The sequence below is a fragment of the Alnus glutinosa genome, chromosome 11 (assembly GCF_958979055.1).
Source record: "Alnus glutinosa chromosome 11, dhAlnGlut1.1, whole genome shotgun sequence".
Taxonomy (NCBI): domain Eukaryota; kingdom Viridiplantae; phylum Streptophyta; class Magnoliopsida; order Fagales; family Betulaceae; genus Alnus; species Alnus glutinosa.
In genome coordinates this window covers 22,749,878-22,773,530 of record NC_084896.1, presented here as the reverse complement: position 1 = coordinate 22,773,530, position 23,653 = coordinate 22,749,878, and the positions used below count along the sequence as shown (strand labels likewise).

At 41.3% G+C, this 23,653-nt stretch overlaps 1 protein-coding gene across 2 annotated transcripts in view; it reads right to left on the bottom strand.

The window, feature by feature from the left end:
• Positions 1-23,653, bottom strand: part of LOC133881396 (serine/threonine-protein kinase TOR) — a 97,554-nt gene that overhangs the window by 49,624 nt on the left and 24,277 nt on the right. Inside the window, exons 11-14 of one of the 2 annotated variants that reach the window (XM_062320313.1) lie at positions 21,246-21,398; positions 9,937-10,058; positions 9,710-9,812; positions 9,525-9,620 (exon numbers count right to left, since the gene is read on the bottom strand). In XM_062320313.1, coding sequence (XP_062176297.1) covers positions 9,525-9,620; positions 9,710-9,812; positions 9,937-10,058; positions 21,246-21,398 — 474 coding nt within the window. The remainder of the gene's footprint in view (positions 1-9,524; positions 9,621-9,709; positions 9,813-9,936; positions 10,059-21,245; positions 21,399-23,653) is intronic. The other variant, XM_062320314.1, reaches the window with a different exon arrangement.

The following is a 23,653-nucleotide window of genomic DNA, read 5'->3' as shown; positions in this document are numbered from 1 at the left end:
AAACCCGAGATTTTAGGGGCGGGTTGGGGCGGGGGATGCGGGTATTTGATCAGCCCTAGAGGAGATAGAGGCTCTCCCTGTCTCAGACCACCGGAGCTACTGAAGAAACTAGAAGGAGAACCATTCACCAAAATAGCAAAGTGCACTGAAGAAATACAATGTGCTATGCAATTACATCATTTCTCCCCAAGACCACACCTCCTCAAAAAGTACAATAGGAACTCCCAATTAACATGATCGTAGGCCTTCTCTAAATCTAGTCTGCAAAGCACTCCTGGAACACTAGATTTGATCCTGCTAACGGAAACTGAACCATTGACCAACAAAGACTCCATGGAGCTATTTCTCCTATTCGAGTTAGCCACTCGATGGAAAAACTTTGTGCATTTTATCCCCCCTCTCTTAGCCAAAGAGCCCTCGACTTTTGGCCCCAACTCAACTCCTCCGACAAGGTTATCATCTCCAAATAACCAATAACTATGTATTTCCTAATCTTCTCTTCATCACATAACACTCTCTCTTCCTCTAAAGCATCAAGAACACTCAACTCCTCCAAGAGATTCTTTTTCTTGTTCTCCACATTGTCAAACAAATGCTTGTTCTAGACTCTTAAGTCAACTTTCAAAGCCTTAAGTTTGTGAGCCAAAGTGAAGCTCGGAGAACCTTGAAAATGAGAGGAAGACCACCACTGTTTCACTCTGTCCACAAAGCCTTCGACCTTTAACCACACATTCTCGAACTTGAAATATCTTCCACTGCTCTGAATGCCTCCACAATCGAGGAGAATGGGAAAAATGGTCTAAGCAAAGTCTAAGCAACTTCTTCTAAGACATCTGGAAATTGGGCTTCCCATTCCAGAGAGACTAGGAATCTATCAGTTATGGACCAAAAGGAGGGGTCTTGGTTATTAGACCATGCAAAATTTCCCCGTACAAAGGGAATATCCATAAGGCCCGGATCAAAAATAAAGTCTAAAAAGTCCACCATAGCGGGACAAAAAGGGGCTTCACCTGATCTTTCACTAGGAAAAAACAAGTGACATTGGAGTCACCTCCAATGCACCATGGCAAGTTCCACAAACTAATCAAGCCAGCCGGTTCCTCCATAAGCCCCTCCTATCACAATCGGAATTAGGCCCATAGACAACCGCAAAAGCCCAAGAGAAGCCATCTTCAATGTTTCTAAAGGAGCAAGCTACAGTAAACTCCCCCACACACTAATCAACTTTCTCCAACACCCTTTATCCTACATAGTCAAGATAGCACCAAAGGCCCCTCTAGAAGATGCATAACACCAATCCACATATTGACATCCCCAAAAGCTACACACAACACTACTGGAAAATGAGCTCCAATTTAGATTCCTGCAAACAAATAATATATGCCTTCCATTGTCTGAGCAGGTTCCTGAATCTAAGGCATTTGTCAAGTTCATTCAAGCCTCTTACATTCCAAGCCAAAATCTTAGGCTTCATAAAAACCAAGCATTGCCCTCCCCTTGGCTCTGCCTCGACTACAATTCCCACCTTTCGAATCATAGTTGCTGGAGCAGGATAACCTTTATAATTCTCTATTTTCTTTATTACCCAGCTTGGAACTAGAGCCCAACTCATTATGAGAATGTCCCACTTCGACAGCAGTTAGCGAGGCCATATATTCCTCTTCAAAACCTTCACACAATACCCCCACACAATGCCTAATTTCCCTCACTTTCTGTAAAACCCAAGCTGAAGACTTTGCTCCTGCAGGTGTCTTCATCGGGGGAAAGGGGGCAAGAACTCAGTGGGATGGGTTCCACCCCAAAGAAAACTTCCAAATCTAAGTAGGGCAGTGTTGCATCAACAATAGAGACATTCCTTAGCCAAAATATTAGTTCTGCATTTGCACAGAACGGAAAATAACACCAATGTACAGCATACCTGGCCCAAACTACTAAAATTTTAATGTGATAGAGGAAGGGTCATAGATGAGGTCTGTGAGTCGATGGTCTGTTGAGTCTAAGGACTTCGACTTGTCGGTGGTGGGAGGTTCTACTGGGATTCGGATACGAGACAAGTGCAAAGGAGTGATGAGGTCTATCCTTCTACGTAGAGATGAGGCAGTCTGGCTGATCAAGTCGTTTGATGAGTTAGTTTCGGTACAAGATTCTAGAGTTTTTTGGAATCAATCCGTTGCTGGCTTCCCCCGTATTCTTGGACAACAATGCTCTAATAGGCATGGTTTTTTCCTGCTTGTAGAAGAATATGAGGGCAGGAAGAAAAATGGTTCCATTTTAGTGCCGAAAGGGAGATACGGTGAGGGTTGGGAGCGGTTTGAGTTGGAGCTCCGCTTAGCCATCAGTCATCTTCAAGCGGATCAGTCCAGGGTCACAAAGCAGATTAGTGCACCGAAAGTTCCACTATCTGGGACTAAAGCGGAGACAAGGAGGAGTTTTGCAGAGGTGTTAACTTCGGCTCTGCCAGTGAATGAAGAGCCGTTTGGTCCTTCCAGTCAGCCTTTAGCAAGAATTCCAAGGTCGTTGGAAGTTTCTAAAGAAACAGGGAAGAAGGAACTTTATCAGGTGTAGGCTCCGGTTAAGGATTTTCGTGCTCATGCAAAGGCTCCGGTGATTCCGGCCCCTACTTCGTCGATGCTTCCTTCGAAGGCGGCTCACGATTGCCTGACCAGAGAAATATTTCCGGCGAAGGACTTGAAGAAGAAACCAGCTCCGGTGTCTCGCGCATCGGGAAAGTCGCAGGTCTCATTCCCAAGGAGAGAAGCAGTTGGGTCTGCCAACAAGTCTGCCGCTGAATCACGCAATGTCTTCTCTGGTGATAGGCTACGTGTCCGTAGGCTAAGGGAGTCGTTGGCAGCTCTGCACGAGGAGATAGGTCATTGTCTAACGGATCTTCTCTTGCTGGAGGAAGGACCCCTGGATATCAGACAGAAGCAGTTTGCTTCTCACGCTTCTCCTAAGACTAAGCAGGCCATTATGGGTCCTAAGGATACCCGGCCCATCTCCAAAAAATCAGTGAGTACCTCTACGGTATTATATTCCTCTAAAGTGGCCCATGCTTCTAAAGGTAAAGCCCCACTGGGTTTTCCCATCAAAAAGCCCAAGTTTATTGTTAAAGCTAAAGCTGGATCATGCCTAAGACCCATTCCGACCCCTTTGTTTTCTCTGCATGCTGGAGCTTCAACGTCCGCAGCACATCAGGTGCGTAAAGACAAGGATTCCGGCGTCTCTGTTCTTGGGTCTGGTTTAGATCATTCCAGCCGTGTTTTTCAGCGTGTTTATCAACGTCAGAAGTCTGGAATTTCTAAGGCTGTTTGGACAAGAAAACAGGGACAGGTCCCTGTTGTGGGTCAGAGCGTGAGGTCTGAGAAACCAGAAAATTCTCTTCGGCTGAATCTGCCTGAGGTCGTGATGTGTGGTGAAGGAGGAGAAGATGCAGCAGTGGCTCTTCAGGTGGACGGTGGCTTTTTGAAGGGTAACAAAAATACTGAAGTAGGAGAGCAGGTTTCGGGAGTCTTGCCGGAGCTCCTGGTTACAGACTGTACTTGTAATGAGATGGATGCTCCTGCTGTGGGTACAAGCTCAGTGACAAAGATGATGGACATTAACAATTTGCAGATGGTAATATGTGAACCTGTTTTAGTGAGAAATCAAGTGGAGAGCTGCCTTTGAGAAGATTCAGGTGTAACTGATGAGAGAGAAGCTCTATTGGACAGTGGTGCACAGGATTTTAGAAGCGATCTCCTGTTAGAACTAGAAGAAAAAAATTCTAACGAGGAGGGGGAGAGTGGTGCACCGATGGAAATCACACCTTTGGCAGCAAAAGGGGGAGAAAAGCACAGGATATCACCTAGATGGGTGGTGGAAAAAGTTATGACATGTTATCAAGCTATCGGATTATCTTGCGAAGGATTTGAGGACAGAATGTTAGCTATGTTTGAGGAGATAGAAGCTGCTGGAGGAAGTTCCTCGGCCAGTCCTAAGACTTTGTGTCCGTCGAACCAAGGGGCAAAAGGGAAGAGAGAACTAAACAGGTTGGCTTGGTCCTTGAATTATGAGAAGAAAGGGGTTCTATCGGCTAGAGGTCGCACTAAAGGTAGGGGTTCTATTTGCAGTTATGATGCCTAAATTACTTTCGTGGAATATTAGAGGGCTTAATGAGATAAAAAAAAAGACTAGAAATTAGAGGGCTTCTAAGAGAATGGAGGGCGGATATTGTTTGTTTGGTGGAGACTAAGATGGCAATAATCTCAAGGGAGGTGGTGCGGAGTTTATGGGGTTGTAATCAGGTTGATTGGTGTTATTTGGGAGCCAATGGAGCGTCGGGTGGGATCTTACTTATGTGGGATAGGAGAGTGGTGGAGAAATTGGAGGAATGTATAGGTAGATATACGGTTGCTTGTTCTTTCCGCAACATTGGTGATAATGTTTCTTGGGCTTTTGGGGGGGTTTATGGCCCAAATGATGACAGGGATAGGAGGGATTTATGGGTTGAGTTAGCTGGGTTGATGAGTTGTTGGGAGTTGCCGTGGTGTATTGGGGGAGATTTTAATGTTGTTCGCTTTCCGAGTGAGAGGTCGGGCAATGCTAGTTTCTCAGTTGCTATGGAAGAATTTTCAGACTTCATCTTCACGCAGAACTTGGTGGATCTACCTCTTCAAGATGGCCAATTTACATGGTCAAATAACCACACATGATCTAGAATTGATAGATTCTTAATTTCTGTGGAGTGGGAGGAACACTATCCTAAAGTAGCTCAAAGGAGGCTTCCAAGACTTCTGTCCGATCACTTCCCTTTGTGTTTGGATTGTGGGGCACCAAGAGAAGGAAAAAGGTATTTTAAATTTGAAAACATGTGGCTGAAATATGAGGGTTTTGTTGAGCAAATCAAAAAGTGGTGGTCGTCTTATGAGTGTTCGGGTTCTCCAAGTCACATTTTGGCGTTTAAACTGAAGGCATTGAAGGCAGATTTGAAGAAATGGAATGCTGAAGTGTTTGGTGATGTAGGGAAGAAGAAGAAAGAATTATTGGAGGGCATTTGTGAGCTGTATTCAGTTGATGAAGGCCGAGGCCTAGAGGAGGAAGAGAAGGTTCGCAAGATAGATATGTCTAGAGAGCTGGAGAAAACTCTTCTTTTTGAGGAAATAATATGGCGACAGAAATCTAGAGCTTTGTGGTTGAAGGAGGGGGACAAGAACACAATTTTTTCACAGGATGGCCAACTCGCGTCGCAAATTTAATCAAGTGGACTCTATAAGCATAGATGGTGAAATCTCCAAAAATCCAAGGGAGATTCAGGAGCATATAGTTCAATTTTACAAAAACTTGTATGTTGAGAATTGTTCTTGGCGGCCAAGGGTTGAGGGCCTTTCTTTTCTATCAATTGATGACGATGAGAGTAGCTGGCTAGAGAGAGGGTTTGAGGAGAAGGAGGTGTGGGATGTCATCAGAGATTTCAATGGAGATAAGGCACCGGGGCCCCGACGGCTTCACTATGGCTTTTTTTCAGAAGTGTTGGGATATTTTAAAACTTGACATTATGGCTGTTTTTGCAAATTTTCACTCTCGAGGCAAGTTTGAAAAGAGTTTCAATGCTACTTTTGTCTCTCTGATTCCAAAGAAGAATGATGTTGTGGATGTGAGTGACTTTCGGCCTATCAGTCTTATTGGGGGAATTTACAAGATTATGTCCAAAGTCCTTGCGAACAGGTTTAAATCAGTTTTGGGTAAGATTATTTCAAACACCCAAAATGCGTTCATTGGTGGTCGACAAATCTTGGATTCAGTGCTTATTGCTAATGAATGTGTGGATAGTCAAATCCGTTCAGGGGATTCTGGGTTGTTGTGTAAGTTGGATTTGGAAAAGGCCTATGATCATGTGAATTGGGACTTCTTGCTTTACTTATTACAACGTTGTGGTTTTGGGGAGAAATGGAGAGCTTGGATTCGTTTTTGTATCTCTACGGTGAGATTCGCCATCCTTGTCAATGGAACTCCGTCGGGTTTCTTTACTAGCTCTCGCGGGTTGCGACAAGGTGATCCTCTGTCGCCTTTATTATTTGTGGTGGTTATGGAGGCTTTGAGCCGGATGCTGGCTGCTGCGTTGGAGCAGGGTTCGATGACAGGTTTTACTGTGGGACATAGAGAGTCAGAGGCAATAGTAGTGAATCATTTATTGTTTGCTGATGATACGTTGATTTTTTGTGGGGTGCAAGAAGAACAAATTCGACATCTGAGGTGCATTTTTCTTTGTTTTGAGGCAGTTTCGGGATTAATGATCAATTTAGGAAAATCAGAAATTGTTCCTATTGGTGAGGTGGAGGATGTTGAAGGGTTGGCTCAGCTTTTGGGTTGTCGGGTTGGGTCTTTGCCTATGACTTATTTGGGTATGGCTTTGGGTGCCTCTTACAAGTCCGTTCCTACTTGGAAAGGGGTGGTTGAGAAAATGGAAAGGAAGCTGGCTGGCTGGCTGGTTGGAAGCGTATGTATTTGTCAAAGGGCGGGCGGTTGACTCTTATTAAGAGCACGCTGTCCAATCTCCCCACGTATCTCTTGTCGTTGTTCCCTATTCCTTTGAGGGTGGCTAATCGTCTTGAAAAAATCCAAAGGGATTTCCTATGGGGTGGCATAGGGGATGAGGCCAAATTTCATTTAGTGAAATAGAACAAGATTTGTACTCCGTTGCATTCAGGTGGGTTGGGAGTTCACAACCTCACCCAATTTAACCAAGCTCTTTTGGGTAAATGGTTGTGGAGATATGGTAGGGAGAGAGAGGCTTTATGGCGTTTGGTGATTGACGCCAAATTTGGGAGCCTAAAGGGTGGGTGGTGCTCTATTGAGGTGTCGGGTTCCTATGGAGTAGGGGTTTGGAAATATATCAGGAAAGGGTGGGAGAAGTTTTGCAATTATGTTCGGTTTGTGGTAGGGGATGGGTCACATATCAGTTTCTGGCATGATCGGTGGTGTGGGGAGAGATCTTTGAAGCATTGTTTTCCAGTTCTGTATAGTCTTGTGAGGAACAAAGCGGCAATGGTGGTAGATAATTTGGTTGTTCATAATAGAAATATTCATTGGAATGTTCTCTTTACGCGGCAACTCCAGGACTGGGAGATGGAGATGGTGCTCTCTTTCTTCGAGCGATTGTACTCCACTCCGATTCGACAAGGAGAGGGTGACAAGTTAGTTTGGAACCTCTCTACAAGGAACTATTTTGAAGTAAGGTCATATTATGAAGCACTTAGTAGGAAAGAAGGTCCATCATTCCCGTGGAAGAATATATGGTGTGCTAAGGCTCCGACAGGGTGGCGTTCTTTGTATGGTCTGCAGCTTTAGGTAAAATTTTGACTCATGACAATCTGCGAAAGAGGAATATTGTGGTTATTGAGTGGTGTTGTATGTGTAAAAAGAAGGGGGAGTCTATTGATCATCTGTTACTTCATTGCGACACCGCCCATGAGCTTTGGAGTTTTATGTTTTCTTTATTTGGAATTGAATGGGTCATGCCACAATCGGTGCTGGATTTGTTGACTACTTGGGGTGCTTTTCGAGGGCATGGCCTAGCTAAAAATGTTTGGCGTTTAGTTCCTCATTGTGTTTTGTGGAGCATTTGGCGGGAGCGGAATGCGAGGCTTTTTAAAGATGTCGAGACTGTAATGGTAGTATTAAGGAAGCGTCTTCTTAACACGCTATATCTTTGGATAGCGCCCCATCTTTGCCACCTAGGTGTTTCTACTTATGTAGACTTTCTTAATTTATTAGTTGTTCCTCCCGTTTAGGGGCTCTCTTGTATACTTCCCGTGTATTAGGGTTGCGCCCCTCTGCGCTTTTTATTGAATTTGAAATTACTTAAAAAAAAAAAAAAAAGGAACAAAGAAGAGCAATATGGCCCACAAAACCGAGAGAACACCAACACTTCAACCACATTACAACAGGACCCAAAGACCTATAGCAGGACAAGCAAAAGAAAATTATGAAGACATATAAACCAGCTTATATGATGAGAAGATATGAAGAAATTATTTTTCTGGGAAGCCTAGTGTCAACTGCAAAGCCATCAACAAAAGATCTGACATTATTTTTGCCCATATAAATAGAAAAAGAAAAAAAAAACCCGCACCGCCAAAAAGGTAAATGTTGTTTTGAAACATAGACAACATGTAATGTCGAATATGTCAAACAAAAGCAATGACCAACAGATAACTCAACACTACAAATGACGGCATTTGAAGACCATTGACATCCGAATTTGACATAAACATCAACTGTTATTGTACCACAGAAATTATATAGGTAGAATGGTTTATGCATGCCAAATGTATGCACCAAAACAAAAATGTCATAATGAATAAACAAAGCCCAATCAGGTTATACAGAAGATCAGAATCATGTTTTAAAAACCAGGTCAAACCGGTCGGTTCAACCAGTTGAACTTTGACCGAGTTCAATGCTCCGGCTGAAGATTGAACCGAACAGTTTTCTGGTAAAACCGGCAAAAGCATTACAATTTTATCAAACTGGTTTATCTCTTGAAAGTGTAAAACATTCAGATTTTTCTGCTTTTTCCAAAACGCTCAATAAACTTTGTATATTTGAATATAATAAAAATTAAATAGATACACTACATTTCATATCACAGCTGATTTATTTACTATAATTATACCATTACAATATTATTTAAATATACTTATTATTATATTTCTATGGGGTTGAATAACTGATTGAACCAGTTGAGCTAGTTACCTTTCTCATCACTTACCAGTTTTTTCTTCTTCTTCTTGAAGTTAAATTAGATAATTCTCTGTTTCCAGGCTACTAGAACTCCGTAATGCAGTCTACAGATTACATTATCCATATTATCCACATCGATTACATTATCCACATGACGTGAGTAAATCCAAGAACTCAATTCAGTTATTCTTCCCTAATTTTAATAACCTCTTGAACCTTGAATTGTCTTGTCTTATTACACATCAATCAGATAGATGAATTTTTTGAAAGAATTGTTCAAAAAAAAAAAAAAAAAAAAGGTGTAAGCTCAAAAAGAGAAAGAATAAAAGTACATTCCACTTCGGTAAAACTCAAAGCTCGTGCTAGGACTCCAAATTAAATGTAATTTGAACTAATAACATAAGAAAATAAGAATGAAAATGGAACTTGATGGCTAGGTCAACAATATCATTTCTGATAAGTACTAGGTTAACAATATCATATTAAATACTAAAATGAAAAGGTAACTACTATACTAGAATCATAATTCATAAATGTAGTAAGAAATCATTGTATTATTATAATTACTATCTCGATTTCGACGAGGCTCTTGGCCCAGACAATGCCCTAGGCCTAGGAGATCAGAGCAACACGGAACACCAAATAAAACTTCATTTTCTCGTAAAAAATATTCTCTCTGGTTCAGAAAAAGAATAGTTGGGTGAATCAAAAATCCAAAGGAGCCAGTATAATGCTATAAACAGTAAGGCAAATAGACTTAACACATAACCAGATAATCTAGAAAAACATGTAATATTACCCACCACTCTGGTAAGATCCCCAACAGTTACAAGAACTCCACTTATAATGCCATGATTTGCATTGACCCCAGTGCCATCATTAAGCCTAGCCACAAGTGCCTGACCAGCAAAAGCCATTTATTTAGAGATGGGAATACGAAAACATAAAAGAACCCCATAAATGTCATAATCACAACATGACATTAAACCTTGTGTATTGGAGAAATGTATGGAAGAATTAGTCGTTCACAATTCCGTATTAGACAGCCTAGTAGCTTTGCACTTTCTTCTCTGCATTTGCTATCTGCACTGCTACACACAGCAAGAGAAGTCAACATCTGATTCTCTTTGACAGCCTTGATATATTAAAAATACAAATTTTTCATTCTAGCATATTTATGACAAAAATCAAATAGCAGGAATTTATTCACATCACCTATGCTCCAGATAGGTCAACAACTGTATGAGATGGCGACGAAGCGCCGGAAGTACATATGCAGGATTTTTTTCTGATAACCTCCCAGCCACAGAAATTGCATATTCTCGAACATCAAAATCCTGCAACAAACAAAGTAATATCTTAATATTCCCAACAAAAATGGAGTTCCAAGATGGACGGTAGAACATAAAAATTTCAGATTATTCGCCTTCAACAGAATTTTTTTTTTTGGATAAGTAATTGTAATTATATAAAAAAAGCACAAAGGGGCGCAACCCTTATACACGGGAAGTATACAAGAGAACCCCTAACAGGGACGAACAGAGAATAAATTTAAAAATTCTACATAAGTAAAAGCACTCAAACTATGATGGGGCGCTATCCAAAAATATAAAGTATTAAGCAACCGCTTCCGTAGCTCCACCATGGATGTCTCTACATCTTCAAACAGCCGAGCATTCCGCTCCCTCCAAATACACCAAAACAAGCATAAAAGAGCTAACCGCCAAGCCTCTATAGCATGACCACCCTCAAGCGCCTCCCCCCAACTATTCAGCAACTCCAACACCGTACGTGGCATAACCCACTCAACCCCAAATAAAATAAGGACGTAGCTCCAAAGAGCCTGGGCGACCTCGCAGTGAAGCAACAAGTGATCAATAGACTCCCCACTCTTCTTACATAAACAACACCACTCAATTACTATCACCTTCTTCTTACGCAAGTTATCATGCGTCAATATTTTACCCAAAGCAGCTGACCAAACGAAGAAGGCCACCCTTGTTGGAGCCTTAATACGCCAAATATTCTTCCAAGGGAAATACGGGACAAATGGGCCATCTTTCCTAATAAGCTCTTTGTAGAAGGATCTCACCTCAAATAAACCTTTTTTAGAGGGATTCCACACTAACTTGTCACCCTCCCCATGTCGAGCAGAACTGGAGTATAGACGATCGAAGAAAGAAAGGACCATATCCAACTCTCAATCCTGGATTTGTCGCGTGAATAGAACATTCCACTGAAAACTCATACCAAACAAAGTTCCTACTATACTCTTGAAGCATGTTATTATAAGATTTCACCAATAATTTCTCTATTAGTGCATCACCAACCAAATGAATCCTCCACAGGGGAAGATGATAACCTTCAAGAGTAGATCATAGATCAAAGGAAAGGCAATAAAACAACACTGCGAAACACCTGAGGTGCCATTTTTTCTGTTGCACTTGGCTGTGCCAAAACTGAGGAAAGGGAAAGCTGAAAATTTCCATTCCTAACTGCTTCTTATGTTTTCTCAAAGAATGAATGGAAACAGCTGCCACCAATACCACTTCTTTTTTCTTTTCTTTTTTTGATAAGTAAGAAAAGTTTTATTAAAAAAAGCGTAACGCGCCCCCAAGTACACAGGGAGTATACATAGGAACAACCAAAGCCAACCCACCAAAAGCACCCAACAAAACCCTAAAGCCCAAAAGGATCACCCAAGAACAACCCACAAAAAACCCAACAAAACACACAAGGGCAATTTGGTCATTTCCAGAGTTCAAGGTTGATCCTGAAAAGATGAAAAATCGGCTAAGGCAATTCAATCGATCGATTATTTGTACAGTTACTAATTCGATCGATTGATTCATCAGTCGAACCAACTTCGATCAGTCGAAATGCGATCGATCGATTCTGGATATTCTCGGAAGGTCCTAGAACGATGTCGACATGTTTTATGCGGATGAAATTGAGCGGTTCACAGAGGATGATGACACTATTTTGTGCGGCCAAAAATCGATCTTTGATGAGTCCTTTGTAAATTAAATCTCTATATATATAAGATTAAGGTTTAGGGTTAGAGGATGCATCTTTTGGGGGTTTCAAATTTTCTCAGGTGTATCACTTAATTTCTTTGTGTTTTTAGTTTCCTTTGATGCAACTCTCTGGGCGGAAATCCAGTAAGCTCAATTCCTTTGTTTTTCTTCCATTAAATTTCATGTCCTTGCTTAGTTTGCTTTACTTTTCGTTTTATCACTTTACTCCTCATTCCTTGAATATCCAGTTACGCAAAACAACCTCCCAATCCTTGTGATTCGATAACCCTTATTATAGTACAATTGATTCGTACTATTGCGAGTGGTTCAAATATATAAATTTAAAATCCATGTATCGTCGCGTTGAGCGTCGTACCACCGAGGAAATTGATCATCTTCCGCAATTCCCCCGCGACCCGAGCCCAGCCCCAACCTTCACGGCCTTAAGGGAGCCAAGTAGCCCCTTTTTCGACCACCCTCAATGAAGACTTCCACCTCTAGGTAGCGGCCAGACTTGTTCTCACCCCCTCGAACCATTAATACTTTCACATCCTCCTGGAAGTACTTGATGAATTCCTTCGCTGAAACCTTCAAAGCCTCCTCAACAGAAGCCAACAGCCAAGCTGAACCTTGAAGACCCAAAAATATGAACCCATAGAACCCCTTTCTCCTCTCCTCCAAGCGCAGTTCCAGCACTTCAGCCTTCGCTGAAAAGGAAAAACGTTTGGTTTCCACAGAGAAGCACCGCTCCATCTGATGCAAAACTGAAGAGTTAGAAGAGAAGACACCCTGGAACCATACCCACAAAATGAACCCTCAGTACTGCCAACCAGAACCCAGACCCAAGCGAACTCGGAGAAGAACAAACAAAGACAACCCGACTAACACACCCAAAAGAAATGAACCAAACGAGACTATAGCAGGACACGCCTTCACACGCTACCGCTAGCAGGGGAAGGAAGGAGCTATATGAAAACTTAGGTCTGGAAAAGATAGCCATTCGTATGAAACTATTACAAGCAATAATTATTTTTTCTCTTCTTTTCTTCTTCTTCCAACTTGGTATCAAAGCAGTAAAAATCCTTGCCCCAATCCAAAAAAACACAGAGAAACATTAGGTCGTAAAGTCGCTGAGCAGCACAAATGCTGACGTCAGCATAGAGCCAAATCCTCCGGCCGCTGCCAAGTGTGATTGTGACTCCTCTGATTGTTTGAGCATTTCTTCCGAGTATTATGTCAAGTGCGACATGCAAAGTAGTTAAGGAGACCCACATTCTGTCAAGCGCAACCGGAGAGCGGTGGAGGAGATCCGCGAATGAGACGTAAGATTTGGGCTGTCTTTTGTTGAATCGATTGATCAAACTAGTTTTTTTTTTTTTTTTTTTTTTTGGGGGGGGGGGGGGGTGTGCGTGGAAGGGGGAAGGGGTGTCACTAGCAAGTATTTTGAAAGGACAAGTCTATTAATAACAAATATATATCACTAATAGGTGAAACCCTGTAAAGTAATGTAATATTGCCATACAAAACAGTAATTATAAATTAGTAATTTAGGAGCTGATATTTATGGAAAATAAGCTCCATATGCAACAAATAATGTTCATACTCCTATGTCTTAAACTCAAGATTCTGGAATCTGATGAAGAAAGGATGTGCATATTCAGATTTAAACGAATCGTAAGCTTTAAGGGTTTCTCCCAATCTCGGAATTGGCCGATTGGTTTTGATCATAACAGGGAGATTGTGGTTTGGGAGGATGATGTTGATTTTTGGGATGTATTGCCTTTGGATTGGGTGTCAGAGGGTGCTTTTGGGGAGGAGACGTTGGCAATTCGGGATGCCATGGAAGAAGAATTTCAGTGTGACAAGATGATATCGCGTCAAAAGTCCAAAGGCAAGAGAGAGCTTCTGAATCTGCATAGTTCTATCAACTATGGCGACACTAAGCCTTCTGCTAGGAGTAGGAAAGGAAAAAACCTTATGTTGTAGAGTTGTATGCTTGGGTTGGTTTGTGGGTCGTTCCTCATGCTTTTGGTTTTTGCTTATGTTCTTTTGAGGGTTGTTATTCTTGGGTTTTAACCTTTTTTTTTTCTTTTTCTTTTTTTTTTGGTTTTGCTTGAATTTCGAGTTTAAGGTTTTGAGGGTGTTTTCATGTATTTTGGGTGGGGGTTTCTTCTGGGATGTATTTTGTAGTTTGGGCTTTTTGGGAGTTTCTTCTGCATATTGGGTTTTTGGGGGCTTTGGGTTTTGTGCGTGCATAGGTTCTTGTGGGTTTTTTCTGTGGGTTAGCTGGGTGTTCCTGTATATACTTCTTGTGTACTTAGGAGCGCTTTTCGCTTTTTTAATAAAGTTTTCTTACTTATCAAAAAAAAAAAAAAGAGTGTAATTACGTTCCAAAATATATGCATTAATGCCCCAAAGATAGACAAGGAACAATTTTTGTTTTTTGTTAAGTAAGAAAAATGTTTTATTAAAAAGCATAAGGCGTCACTAAATACACAGAGAGTATAAAGCAACAACCAAAGCAGTCCACAAAAAGAAATCCAATCAAACCCACAAGAAACAACCAACAAAAGAAAAAAGAACCCAAAAACAAACCTTCAAAAACCATAAACCCTCAAACCTGAACCCTTAAGAAGTAAACCCCGCTACCGCACGTATGCCTTCCATTTCCTATGTCAAGAGGACGCACTTGCATCACCGTAGTTGATAGAGCTTACCAAATTTTTTGGATTTCAAACTTGCAATCTTAACTTCCCAAAAAAAGTCCTCTTCAAAGGCATCCAAAATCGCCAAGGATGGATCCTCATCCTCAGCACTATCCACCTCCCAATCCAAAGCCATGCTGAGAAGAAGAACACCCAAAGGGTACAGGGAATCCCCAGCCTCCCCATCCCAAATCTCATCACCCTCCTCCCACACAACTACCTCCCCAGATAGATCAAACCCAATTGACCACTTCTGAGATTGGGACAAACCATTCACCCTGAATTCATTGCCCTTTTCAAAGATAGGAGTGACACAACCACTCAAGGGGGAGGGAAGCCCTATCTGTTAGTCAAATACAGCTAGCATATATTATATTTGATACCGTATATATTTAGCCTAAATTATATCGATAGATATTCTGTAATTATAGGTCGATTATAGTTGCATTATTTGGTTTCTTGATTGCTGTAATTGCTGATATTCAGCATTGTAATTACCGTTTATTTTCTATATAATACGACAACCCTCACAAATAGAGGTATTCAATCCAATTGACACTATCACCCCATCTTCCTTGACATATAATGTCGATGACGGCACAACCGACTCTAAAAGCGAGGAATGAGGAGTAGAAGCTTTCATAGCCGAGCTCGGATTGATAAACCCCCTCCAAAGGAAACCCTTCTTCGAAATATATGGCTTAACATTATCCTTCACTTGAAGCACTGCAACTGCTTCCTCAACTATAAAATTGACAGGCAACCTCATTACTGCCACAGATTCTGCTAATAAGTCCTCATCTGACTGCACTGAACGACCTTCCCTTGCCTTCAGGTAGTATTTCTGAAAAGGCTTAGATATCGGCGACACAGAAAAAGAAGAACGAAGCTTCTCACCAAACTCAGCCGCCCCTGAAAAAACTGAAGGGGCGAAGATAGGCAGAGAAGACCCCTCAAGTCTGGGTCAAACAAGTACCACCTAAGCAGCTAGGCAAAGGGGCAGAGGTACCAAAAGAACCAAACCCAACAGCAAAGCTTATCGGAGCCGGAGGAGCATCCAGAGCCACCAAAGACATTTCCAGTGTCGGCCAGGGGGAAAGACGAACCATGATGATGCAAACAACTTGACGAAATAAACTGTTGGATCAAAAACACATCCACCCCCAAAAGTCAACAGACCCAGAACCACCCCAGAAACAGTCGTTGAAGTCATCTCCGACTGATGAGAACCCGTCGAACATTGAAACCACTTTGTAGAAACGACTGCTTCAAAGTCCGACACAAGACCTGTAACCTCATAGACTTCCAATGTCTGATGCGTCTCTTTAAATCTGGGTTTAGGCAGGAACCAGCCCAAACGAAATCTTTGATCTTGTGGCCCAGACCGAACCCAGCAGACCGACCCAACAACTTCCCAACAACCTGGCCCACAACTAAGTTAAACCTAGCGAGTAGCTTCCTCCACGTACGCAAATTCAAACGCGAATTTGACCTCCTTGCAAAGCCTGCTGAGCCTCGAGTAGAGACCAACTTCGAGCTTCTTACCCAACAAACGCAACAGCTTCTCCTTGCCCATCGAATCAAGCGGAGGTATCTCCAACACAGAGCAATCCAACGCCAATCTCAGAACCTCACATAATACAAACCTCACCGCTAGAAGGAAATTACAGCACACAACTTTGCCAACGAAGCCCACAAACTGGAATGACGAAAACCACCCACAATGGGCATCACCAACGCATCAGGGCCCAAGTCCGACCTCACCACCTCCGCAAACAAAGGCCCGTCCTATTCAAAACCATACCCAATCTTGGCCCATCTTCCTTCCCCCCCTTCTTCTCCAACGAAAAACGAAGACCCACTCCCACACCCCACCGTAGCAAAAAAGAAGTCTTTTGCCTTACTTAGCTCACCGAAAAATTTATGCCAAGCCCACCCTCCACGACCCTCAAGGATCAATAGAATACCTCTCCGTTCGCCCATCCCATAAGCTACTGCCTCTAAAAACTGGCCATCTTTATTCCCACCTCTACGCAAGATCAAAACCTTCGTCCCTTCCCTCAAAGATTTGACAAACTCTTTATCTTCAAGGAAACCCAAAAAAACCTCTATTGTCGACCCTAGCCAAGCAGTGCACTGGTTGCTCAGGAGGACCTCACCGAAGAAGCCTTTCCTCTTTTCTTCCACCCGCAGCACCAACACCCCATCCAAGACCAAGAGCACAAAAGATTTCGACTCCACTAAGAACCTCCTTTCCATCTCAAGGCTCACCCAAACTCAGACAACCAACCCAGAAGAAACTCGTACCATCGCCAGAGAAGAAAACCACCCCATCACAAAACCCACCAGCCAAAGCCCCTTCATGATCTAACTAGAGCGACCCAAAAGCACACCTTTGTTGTTCAAACTCTGACCCCGCATAGCAACCGGCTTCTGGATGACGAAACGTAGTAGACCCCTAGCTTGACACGCTTTCACGTGCCAACTCTAGGGCAACGAGAGAAAGAGAAAGATGAGAGTTGAGAGGAGAGAGAGAAGGGAAACTATTACAATTGATTGGATGATCATATCCTCCACTCCTATAGAAAAATCTGAGAATAATTACAGCAATAATCGACAAGGAACAATTAATCTATCAAACAATTATCTTTCTTTCTTTTTGTCTTTTTTTTTTGTTTAATAGATTTTCTTTTTAAAATAAAAGTTTTTTTATGTGAGTTCCTATTATGAAGTACTGATTAGAAGAAATGGCCCATCTTTTTCGTGAAAGAGTATTTGGCGTGTCAAGGCTCCGACAAGGGTGGTTTTTTTGTATGATCAGCAGCTTTGGGTAAAAAAAAAATTTTTTTTTTTTTTTTTTGATAAGTAAAGTATATTCAAAAAGCGCAAAGGGGCGCAATCCATAGTACACAGGACGTATACATGAAGCCCCTAATTCAAAGAAAAAAGACAGCACCTATCTATAAATTCAAAATAAGAACACTCATGCATAAACTGAATTTTCTCTCTCCACATAAACAACGTTTGTAGCATCATTTTCTTCAAGTTCATCAAATCAATCTCACAATCTTCAAAACAGCGTACATTTTGTTCCCTCCATACACACCACATCAAACACAATGGAGCCATGCGCCAAATCGGTATTAAAGTCCGATTACCCTTTTGCCCCCTCCAACTCCCCAACATATTTTTCACCAATCACGGCATTACCCACTCCACCTTAAACATTTGCATAATCGTCCTCCACAATTTTATAGCAACCATACAATGCAGAAACAAATGGTCAATAGACTCTCCAGAAATCTTACACATATAGCACCACTCTATCACAATAATGTTTCCCTTTCGTAGATTATCCAAAGTAAAGATTTTCCCTAAAGTTGCCGTCCACACAAAGAATGCCACTCTCGGGGGGACCTTAACTTTCCAAATACTTTTCCACGGAAAAGAAGACTGAATAGGACTAGATAAAACCTTATAGTAAGACTTACCTGAAAAGATTTCTTTTGCGCTGAAATCCATCACATTTTATCCTCTCCCTCACTTGTAACTTTAAGAGTCTACAACATCTCAAAAAATCTACTAACCGCTTCCACCTCCCAATCATGAGCTAGGCGAGAAAACAAAATATTTCACAGAATTGTGCCATTTTGTCTCCGAGTATTCTCCTCCACCCAAGCATCCTTGCCTCTAGCAATGAGAAACAATTCTGGAAAAAGAGTCTTCAAAGGAATCTCCCCACACCACACATCATGCCAAAACAGAACTTTCGAACCATTCCCGATCTCATATCTCACATGAGCCGCAAAAGCATCCCATCCCTTCCTAATACTCTTCCAAACTCCGAACCCAAAAGAACCCCCAACCTCCTTAGAGCACCAACCACCCACCTTACTTCCATATTTGGAATCCACCACCTTTCTCCACAAAGCATCCCTCTCCAAAGCATATCTCCATAACCATTTACCCATCAAAGCTTTATTGAACATAACCATATTTCTCACTCCTAGTCCCCCCGAAACCTTTGAAGAACAAATCATATGCCAATTCACCAAATGAAATTTAAACTCATCTCCAAAACCACCCCAAAGGAAGTCTCTCTGAAGTTTTTCCAAATGATTTGCCACTCCCACAGGAATAGGGAAAAGGATAGAAAATACGTAGGTAAACTTGAAAGAGTACTATTAATCAAAGTTAACCTCCCACCCTTAGATAAATACAACCTCTTCCACCCCGCTAATCTAGCTTCCATCTTCTCAATAACACTATTCCACATATGAGCATCTTTATACTTAGCACCCAACGGCAGACCCAAAAACTTTAACGGAAGTGAGGCCACACCACACCCAAGAATACTAGCCAACTCCTCCACATCCCTTACCTCACCTACTGCAACCATCTCAGATTTAGACAAATTAATTCTCAAGCCTGAAGCTGCTTCAAAACAAAGCAGCAAACACCTCAAGTCTCGGATTTGGTCAGCAATAGGATCACAAAAGATCAACGTATCATCTGCAAATAAAAGATGGGATACCATCATAGTATCTTGCGTACTCGATCCCACTGAGAACCCCGATAGGCGCCCATTATCCACCGTCACATATATCATCCAACTGAAAGCCTCCATCACCAACACAAACAAAAGCGAAGACAAAGGATCCCCTTGTCGAAGAACCCGTGAGCTACGAAAAAACCCTGAAGGTGACCCATTGATATTTATGGAAAAACAAACATTAGAAATACAATGAGCAATCCAGCCACGCCATCTCTCTCCAAACCCGCATCTCTTCAAAACATAAAGCAGAAACTCCCAACTTACATGACCATACACCTCCAAATCCAACTTACAAATAATGCCCAGAGTTCCAGATCGAACCCTGCTATCCACGCATTCATTGGCCACCAAAACAGAATCCAATATTTGTCTCCCCTTGATAAAAGCAGTCTGAGAATGGGAAACAACCTTCCCCAACACCGACTTCAACCTATTTGCCAGGACCTTTGAGATAATTTTGTACATTCCACCTATTAAACTGATAGGTCGAAAACCCTTGATATCCACCACTCCAGCTTTCTTTGGAATCAGCGACACAAAGGTAGCGTTAAGGCTCTTTTCGAACTTTCCATTGGTTTGAAACTCCTTTAACACCGCCATAATATCAATCTTCAAAATCTCCCAACACTTCATAAAAAATGCCATAGTAAAACCATCAGGCCCAGGAGCCTTATTGCCTTTGAAATTCTGAATTACCGCCTAAATTTCATCTTCCTCAAACTCACGTTCCATCCATATTCTATCCTCTTCATCAATGGAAAGAAAAGATAAATCATCTACCCTTGGTCTCCACTGATATTGCTCACTGTACAGCTTTTTGTAGAACTCCACAATGTGATCTTGGATAACTGTCCTATCATCAGTCAATTGTCCATCCACCACTAGAGCCTCAATCGTATTATGTCTTCTATGAGAGTTAGCCAGCCGGTGGAAGAATTTGGTATTACTATCACCCTCTTTTAACCACAATGCCCTAGATTTCTGTCTCCAACTTACTTCTTCAAGAAGAACATGCCGCTCTAAGTTTCTAGAAAACTCTTCTCTCTTGAACTTTTCTTCTTCAGATAACGGCCTATCCTCTGCAATCAAATCCAGCTCACATAGACCCTTTTCCAGTTTCTTTTTATGAACCCCTACATTCCCAAACACCTCCTCATTCCATTGTTTAAGATCAGTTTTCAATGCTTTTAACTTACTGGCAAACACAAAGCTAGGCGTACCTTCATACATATGCTCCTAAAATCCTTCCGCTTGCAACCACATATTTTCAAACTTAATCAGTCAGAAGTCTTATGTTTTGGTCTTCTCTGTGATAATCTCATTTATACATCTAAACCATATTTAATGTAACATAAGGACCATATATATATGTCACACAAATATGTATAATATACATCCAATGCTCTAATTGTTCTTAGAAAATAAACAACTTTATTATTGAAAAGAAAATGTCGCACAAAACAATTTTGACGCATGATAACTTGCGTAAGAAGAATGTCGTAGTGATTGAGTGGTGTTGTATGTGTAAGAAGAATTGAGAGTATTGTTCATTTGTTGCTTCACTACGAAGTCGCTCGTGATCTTTGGAGTTACATTCTCGTCCTATTTGGGGTAGAGTGGGTAATGCAACGAACGGTGTTGGAATTGTTAACTAGTTGGGGCGCGTCGGTTGGGTATGGTCGTGATAAAGAAGCTTGGCGGTTAGCTCCATTGTGTTTATTGTAGTGTATTTGGCGGGAACGGAATGCGCAGCTCTTTGAAGATGTAGAGACATCAATGATGGAGCTAAGGAAGCGTTTGCTTAATATGTTGAATATTTGGATAGTGCACCATCATTGCTTGAATGCTTTTACTTTTGTAGACATTTTAAATTTATTCTATTCTCGTCCCATTTAGAGGCTCTCTTGTATAATTCCCGTGTATAAGGGTTGTGCCTCTCTGCGCTCTTAATGAATTGAGTTACAATTACTTATCAAAAAAAAAAAAATTCTATCAAACAATTAAGTGATTATGGGTCATCTACAGAAACCAAAAGTAAAAGAATCCACAGAGGAAAGGGAAGATGTAAAACAAGTTCATTCATTAGTAGACAGTAGCTCTCATAAGAAACTAAAGAATTTAAACTACTAATATCATTTGCATAAAACAAAAAATTATATACTCAGTCTAGTATTTCCAACTAAGGTATTCATCAAAAAAAAAGTATTTCCAACTAAGGCATAGATATTACAATAGTAGAAACCAAACCTCATCATTTAAAGCAGCAAAAACTGCACTCAAACTATCAGCCTGCGCCAAAAAATCATCAAAACCTCTATTACCATGCAGAGAGGAAAAGATAGAGCGGCGAACAGTAACATCAGCATCCGCAACAGCCGCAATGAGAAGCTTTTCCACAAGCTGCAGGGAGCCCAATACCAGTTAGCAAAGAAGAATATTTGAATTAACAGACAATACCTATGATATCCAAGAACAAGCCACAAAAGGACATAAACAGGGATATTAAATGAGATCCAAAATCCAGAACCATGACATCACATTCGCAATTAAGATATCATCAAATTCTAAAACTAAGAGTGTTAGGGATAGTGCCCTAAAACCCAAATTGTTTTGTGCGACATTTCCTTTTCAATAATAAAGTTGTTTATTTTCTAAGAACAATTAGAGCATTGGACGTATATTATACATATTTGTGTGACATATATATATAGTCCTTATGTTACATTAAATATGGTTTAGATGTATAAATGAGATTATCACATAGAAGACCAAGACATAATACCTTGTGACTTATAAGCCCTAGTACATAGTCGGTGATGGGATTAGCCATTCCATCTGATAAGGATATAACATATCAATTATGATGATCTATTTTGATCATGGAAGTAAAGACTTCTGACTGATTAATTGGTGTGGATAGAATACACTAAACTGAACTGCGTAAGTTATTATTCTATAAACTATCGTCAATTGAATAACTTGAACTCACGACTACTTGTAGCATTGACTCTCAATCCTAAGAGGAATGTGAACTCAAATGTAACATGTAGGTCACTTTGATACATTTAAGAAGGAGATCTTTTATAGGCAAAATCTCGATGTGTTGGGTGCTCACACGTGGCATTGTGGCAACACTACTCCTCAAGATGAAATCCATAATCACTTTGATTGGAATCAAAGTGATATGAAATATACCATTGAGATAGATTTAACAGGAATTGATTATTCTAACTCTTGGACTTGATATCGGCATGCACATCGTCAAGTTCTACCAAAAGCTTTTTACTGAGCAATGTTGGAGGAGGCCTTTGGTGGATGGCACCTCCTTTGATTCTATTTTGGAGTCTAAAGCCAGTTGGCTAGAGAGAGCTTTTGAGGAGGAGGAGGTTAGGAAGGTAGTGTCAACTATGGTTGGAGATGAGGCGTTGGGTCCTAATGACTTTTCTATGGCCTTCTTCCAATAGTGTTGGGAGGTTTTGAGGGGGGACATTATGGAGGTGCTTAGGGATTTTCATGACGGAGGTTTTTTTTTAAAAGAGTCTCAATGCTTCGTTCACTTCGCTTATTCTGAAAATTTCAGGTGTTATTGCTATCAAAGATCTTCGGCCTATTAGTCTTGTGGGTGAAATTTACAAGATCATTGCTAAAGTCTTAGCAAATAGATTGAAAAAGGTTTTGGAGAAGGTCATTTCCAAATCTCAAAGTGCCTTTGTCAAGGGGAGACAAATTCTTGATCTGATCCTTATTGCAAGTGAATGTCTTGATAGTAGATTAAGATCTGGGGAGCCTAGCGTCATGTGTAAAATGGATCTGGAAAAAGCTTATGATCATGTAAATTGGGATTTTCTCTTGTCTGTGCTGAGTAGGCGTGGTTTTGGGGGAAAATGGTGCTCTTGCATAGCTCATTGTATCTCCTCTATAAGATTCTCGGTGTTGGTAAATGGTTCTCCTAATGGTTTTTTCAGTAGCTCTCATCGGTTGAGGCAAGGGGATCCTCTCTCACCCTTGTTGTTTGTTTTTGTGATGGAGGCTTTGAGTCGAATGATTTCTACTGCGGTCAGTGGGGATCTACTTGAAGGCTTCAAAGTTGGTAATGACACCTTCTCTCATTTGCTGTTTGCCGATGATACTTTGATTTTTTGCAATGCCCGTCCTTCTCAGTTGCGCTATCTTAGAAGTCTCTTTCTTCTATTTGAAGCTGCATCAAGCTTGAAGGTTAATTTGGCCAAGTCAGCCTCAATTCCTGTGGGCGATGTAGATCAAATGGTAAGTTTCGCCGATATCTTAGGGTGTGGGGTTGCCACACTGCCGATGAAGCATCTAGATCTTCCGTTGGGGGCTTCCTATAAATCTATTCATATTTGGGACGATGTTATCGAGAAGATTGAACGTAAGTTGGCCAACTGGAAAAGGTTATGCCTTTCCAAGTGAGGTAGAGTCACCCTTATCAAGAGTACCCTTGTGAACTTACCCACGTATTTTGTCTCTATCTCCTCTCCCGGCAAGTGTACGTGCTCGCATTGCTTTCCTCTTGTGGACAGCGGCACTTGATAGAATTCTCATGGTGGATACTCTTAGAAAGAGGGGCTTCTCTTTAGCTAATTAGTGTTGTCGGTGTAAAAAGAATGAGGAAACAATTAATCACCTTCTCATCC